Source organism: Rhincodon typus, unplaced genomic scaffold, assembly GCF_021869965.1.
Source record: "Rhincodon typus isolate 14 unplaced genomic scaffold, sRhiTyp1.1 hic_rhity00000158, whole genome shotgun sequence".
NCBI lineage: Eukaryota > Metazoa > Chordata > Chondrichthyes > Orectolobiformes > Rhincodontidae > Rhincodon > Rhincodon typus.
In genome coordinates, this window is record NW_025965796.1 from 1 (window position 1) to 5767 (window position 5767).

At 46.4% G+C, this 5767-nt stretch overlaps 1 protein-coding gene across 1 annotated transcript in view; it reads right to left on the bottom strand.

Moving 5' to 3' along the window:
• Positions 1-5485: 5485 nt before the first annotated feature.
• The window catches only part of LOC125488290 (casein kinase II subunit beta), a gene marked incomplete at its 3' end in the record, with an annotated part of 33454 nt that continues 33172 nt past the window's right edge, over positions 5486-5767 (bottom strand). The window contains exon 6 of the mRNA XM_048621231.1: positions 5486-5675. Coding sequence (XP_048477188.1) covers positions 5486-5675 — 190 coding nt within the window. The remainder of the gene's footprint in view (positions 5676-5767) is intronic.

Genomic DNA, 5767 nt, shown 5'->3' on the forward strand with positions numbered 1-5767 from the left:
GGAAAGCAGAGTGAATTGTGAAACTACCCTGATTACTGATGGGAGTTGAAAACTGTTCAATTTGAGAATCCTGAGCCCAGATGGTTTGAGATGAGGCATGCAGAGGTGAGCCACAACAAAAGCAGGTGCAGTTGGTGGAGGTAAATTTCCTACACAGTGATATGCTTCTGGTGTTTCCAAAAATATCCTGTTCAGTTGGATGTCTCTAGCATAAAAGGCACGCATTATTAAAACCTGACCAACACCCTACAATCCTTTGTTTTACAAAGCTTCAGATTGTTCCAGATGGGGACATCAGCTGTGCACAACTACAAACAAATGAAATGAAATATGATAAATGTTTTTGCTTATTGACAGTCAATGAGTTTCTGTTAGATCAGCTATCATCATTACTTGGCAAACAAACAATGACCACATGAACATAATTTCGACTGGGCCAGCATTCTGACGGTGTGGAATCAGGGAGAATGTGCAAACTCCATACAAACAGTCCCCAGAGGGTGGAATCAAACCTGGGGTCTATGTGGCTCCAAAGATTAAAGAGCATGGGGGAGAAAGTGAGAATAGGGGACTAAGTTGGATGATCAGTCAGAATCATATTGAATGGGAAAACAGATTCAAAGACTTGTCGTATGAGGAGCAGTTGAGAACCCCGGGTTTGTACTTGGGAGTTTAGAATGATAAAACTTAGAGTACAGAGAGGTCTGGATAGAGTGGGCATGGAGAGGATGTTTTAACGACTAGGACCCAAGGGTACGGCCTCAGAGTGATGAGATGAGAAGGAATTTTAGCTAGAAGCTGGTGAATATGGAACTGATCGCAAGCTTCTGTGGTAGAGGCCAAGTCATTCAGTGTCTTGAAGACTGAGATAGATAAGTTCTTGATTAGTAAAGGGATCAAGGGTTATGGGGAGAAGGCAGGAGAATGGGATTAGAGGAACATATCAGCCATGATCGAATGGTGGAGCAGTGTCAATGAGCTAGACAGCCTAATTTTGCTCCTATACCTTCTAGTCTAAAAAGGGCCAAATGACCTACACCTGCTCTTACTTTCTATCAAAGGCACACACACAGATTAATGGCCTTAACCTCAAAGGGGTTGGAATAGGAAGGGAACAAATCATGGTTCAGATGTGCAAAGTCTCAGGCAGCACTCATCTGAAGTAGAGTGTTCAGTTCTGGGCAGTACCCCTCAGGAACATGTCACTGATCTTTGAGCACAGAGTCACTGGAACAATACTAAGCTTAGGAACACGAAGAGGATCAGGCCATATAGCCTCTGAAGCCAATTTCACCCCCATTCAATGGGATCTCGGCTGATCCATGTCCTATTGCTACATATCCCCACCTTTGCCCTATACCCCCTTATACCCTTGCTTCACAAAAACTGACCAACTGAAGGTTTAAAATGAGCAAATGTTTAAGCTTCAGCTGTGGTTCACAGGAGATTTCCAAATATCTACCTCCTTTTTGCGAGGAAGTGTTTCACAATTTCACTCCTGAGCAAAAGGTTTTGGTTAGTCTTACATTCTCCAGCGAGTGGAAAGAGCTTCTATTTGTGCCCCATCTACATTGCTCGGTTATATCACTCCGTGAGCTTGTAAATTCAAGGTCATAAACAGGACCTTAATTTCTACGCTTTCTCTCTCCCTCCAGGGAATTAAGATCGGCAGCCAAGTTTCATTCTCACAAACCCAAACTGCATACTCTCAGAAACCAAAATCTCTCAGTTCCTAAAAAGGAGGGGGAAAGAGAGTTTTTGTTTTCTACAGTCTAGGTAGACTGTAACTCTGGCTGTAACCTAGTGACAGGGCTGGCGCTCTGGTGAAAGACTGCGCTAATGTGGCCTGCATTCCCACATGTCAAACAACGCAGGGACAATCTGACCAACGTGCTTGGAACATTGAAAGAACTCAAAAGGGCTAGATGCTGTTTTGTCTGGTGAGGGACCACAGCATTACTCGGGCAAAAGGTGTGCAGGTGAGCTGGATTCACCATGCAATACGGCTCCTTAATAGAATCATAGAATCCCTATATTGCCGAAGCAGACCATTTGGCCCATTGAGCTCACACTGACCGTCCTGAAGAGCATCCCATCCAGATACATCCCTCTACCCTTTCCCTGTAACCCTGCATTTCCCACTAGCCAATCCACCTAACCTGCACATCTTTGTCCAGGGACATGCAGGTTAGGGTGGATTGGCCATGCTAATCATGTTTGGGATGCTCTTCAGAGGGTCTGTGCAGACTCGATGGGCTGAATGGCCTCTTTCTCCACTGTAGGGACACTGTAGGATTTGAGAAAGACTACAGTCCACATCTTCTACAGGGGAAGTTAACAAACTGGAAACAATCAGTCCCTACAGACAGAGTGCTTGGAGCTTACAAACCCAAGGAGATGTGGATCCCTGCTTGGACCAGGACACCACCTCTCCCAGCCCTCTAGCTCAGGCACCCAGTGACCAACACTTTGTCAGTAGATCACCAGATCCGTGGAGCCACTGTGAAGCTGCCTCAGACTGACCTTCAGAAGAGAAACTTCCATTGCGCCTTTGTGACATTAGCCTCCTGCTTGACACCTGAGCTCACTGGACTGAACTGTGGCAAACCCATTGCACATACGACACTTGTGGGGAAAGAGAGAGGAATGCTTTCAGCCTGTCAGTCTGCTCTGGATTCCAAACCTGCAGCTGGGCTTGACCCACCACAAAAACCACTCTCCCCTTCTGCCCTCCATTTTCACAAGGGCCTTAAAGAGGGGAGGGAAAGGAACTCTCAGGGAGTGACGCAAGGGAATCGGTGCTGGGTCCACTGCTATTTGTCATTTAAATAAAATAATTCTGATGTGAATATGGGAGGCGTGGTTAATAAGTTTGCAGATGACACCAAAATTGGAGGTGGAGTGGACAGTGAAGGAGGTTACCTCAGAGTACAACAGGACCTTGATCATATGGGCCAATGGGCCGAGGAGTGGCAGGTGGAGTTTAATTTAGATAAATGTGAGGTGCTGCATTTTGGAAAAGCAAATCAGGGCAGGACTAATACACCTTAATGGTAAGGCCCTGGGGAGTGTTGCTGAACAAAGAGACCTTGAGGTGCAGGTTCATAGTTCCTTGAAAGTGGAGTGCAGGTAAACAGGGCCGTGAAGGTGGTGTTTGGTACGCTTGCCTTTATTGGTCAGTGCGTTGAGTACAGGAGTTGGGAGGGTCATGTTGGGGCTGTACAGGACATTGGTTAGGCCACTTTTGGAATGCTGTGTGCAGTTCTGGTCTCCCTGCTATAGGAAGGATGATGTGAAATTTGAAAGGGTTCAGAAAAGATTTACAAGGATGTTGCTGGGGTTGGAGGGTTTGAGCTACAGAGAGAGGCTGAATAGGCTGGGACTATTTTCCCTGGAGCGTCAGAGGCTGAGGGGTGACCTTATAAAGTCAAGAGGGGCATGGATAGGGTGAATGGTCAAGGTCTTTTCCCCAGGGTGGGGGGAGTCCAAAACTAAAGGGGCATAGGTTTAAAGGTGAGAGGGGGAAAAGATTTTAAAAGGGACCGAAGGGGCAACATTTTCTGAGGTGGTGCGTGTATGGAATGAGCTGCCAGAGGAAGTGGTGGAGGCTGGTACAATTACAACATTTAAAAGGCATCTGGATGGGGACATGAATAAGAAGCGTTTAAAGGGATATGGGCCAAATGCTGGAAAATGGGACTGGATTAATTTAAGATATCTGGTCAGCATGGATGAGTTGGATGGAACAGTCTGTTTCTGTGCTCCAAGATGAGGCAGCAGCAATGACACTGCACACCATGCGTACCATGTGTGTACCATGCACACTGCACACCGTACATACCATGGAAGCTCTCCTCTGATCTAACCTGTAAAACCAGGAGCACAAAACCAGGAGCTTGGGTCAAGACCAGTGTCTATATTGGAACAGTTAATTAGTAATAGTTACTATATCTACTGTTAAGTTTTCCAATAAAGTTATTCCAATTCCTTCTTTGTTTTTTTTTCTATTATTGTATTTTATCTATAGTGTTTGAATAAATAGCATTTTACTTAATATCGAGTAGTTTGACCAGTCGCATTGCATCTGGGACAGAGCTTGTTACTTACCTTTGAAATAAGAAAGGGTTAGGGTACAGACTATCTTCTGAATATTTTGAGGGTGTTTGGTCTGGTCCATAAGCATAAACTGGGAGCAGCCTTTGTTATCAAAGCAGAACCTGCTATTGCTACCCAGCTTCCTCATTGAAAGAGGGATGCACGCTATATGCCACAGCTGATGTTCCAACCTTCCCAAACTGCCTTTTTCAAGCTGAATAGAGGGATTAGTACAACTGCTCCCTCTCCCCCCTCCACCAAATGCCCCGCAAGTGGATCTCCTTTGTGTAGGTGGTGCCCTACCCATTTATCAGAGCTCCCTGAATACGATGGGCACATAAACACAGGCAGGGTGACTGTTCAGATTGACAGGCAAGCGACTCCCTCCAGAACTAAGAATCTAATAATGACCGTGAATCCATTGTCAGAAAAACCCATCTACATCACTAATGTCCTTCAGGGAAGGACACAGCCATCCTTACCTGGTCTGGCCGACATGTGACTCCAGATCCACAGTGATGTGGTTGACTCTGCACTGCCCCCTGGGCAATTAGGGATGGGACAATAAATGCTGCCTAGCCAGTGACACCCTCATCCCGTCAATGAATAAAACAAAAAGCGTTTGGATGTATGATCACTGAATGAGGAGAGCACAGTAAATACAAACTTGTCGATTACTAGCTCACTTCTGCGCTGTGTCCGCTGGCATTACAGAACCCAAGTAATGCTGGAATAAACGCTCTCCAAGTTGTGTGACTGGCATGCATCAGCACAATTTGCAAGAAACGTCAACGCAATGGGTAAGCAGGATTTCTACAGGGTAAGAGGGCAGTGCCGATTGGCTGGAAAGTAGGCCCTGATTGGCAGAGATGTTGCCATGCAGAATGCAGTCGGATGAGTGCAATGCTTTGGAATGTTCAACTTGCCTGGTTTAATATTTCTGAAAAAAGTCATCTAACTGACACATTCTCCATGGCAACAGCTCTACCAATCAGAACCCACGTGTCAACCCACTAGCCCTCTCCTCTCACATCTGTATGTCAGCATTTCTTGCCAAATGTCCTGATGAATGCAAAGGTGAAAAGCATCGACAAAATGTCCTTTTGTTTATGCTTCTGAAAAGAAATGCTCGAGACACGGAAAAGATTCTGATTTCGCACACAATCCAGTTGGGTCAATTCTACATACTTCAGAGTCCGTTGCATTTGTTGGACAGAAGGTGAAAATGCGAGGTGGTAACAACTGGACGGGCTGTACTTTTTTTTTTAAAAAAAAGAGGCAGAGGGAGCGTAATTCTCTGTAGAGCTCTGGTGAACATCCCACACCTCCCTGCTACCCCCACCTCGGTACGGTGTCCGGCCCCTCCTCCCCACCCTGCATCAAGCCTTACCTGGGAACAAACTGGTTAGCTGGCCTCTTGGGTCTGTACTCTGGATGCACCATGAACAGCATGTGGGGGAAGCCTGTCCCAAAATAAGCTCCATCCGTGTGGTGATGTCGCGAGGACTTTGGTGTGTAAACGTCCATGCACTTGGGACAGTACAGCTTGACCATTGCCTCACCGGGGATATCAGACAGACCTGGGTGGTTGGGGGGGGGGGGGGGGGGGGGCTCAATTTCTGGCAGCCCATAAAGGAACCGGGTAAAAGAGGGGGCGGAGGAGAAAAGTGAA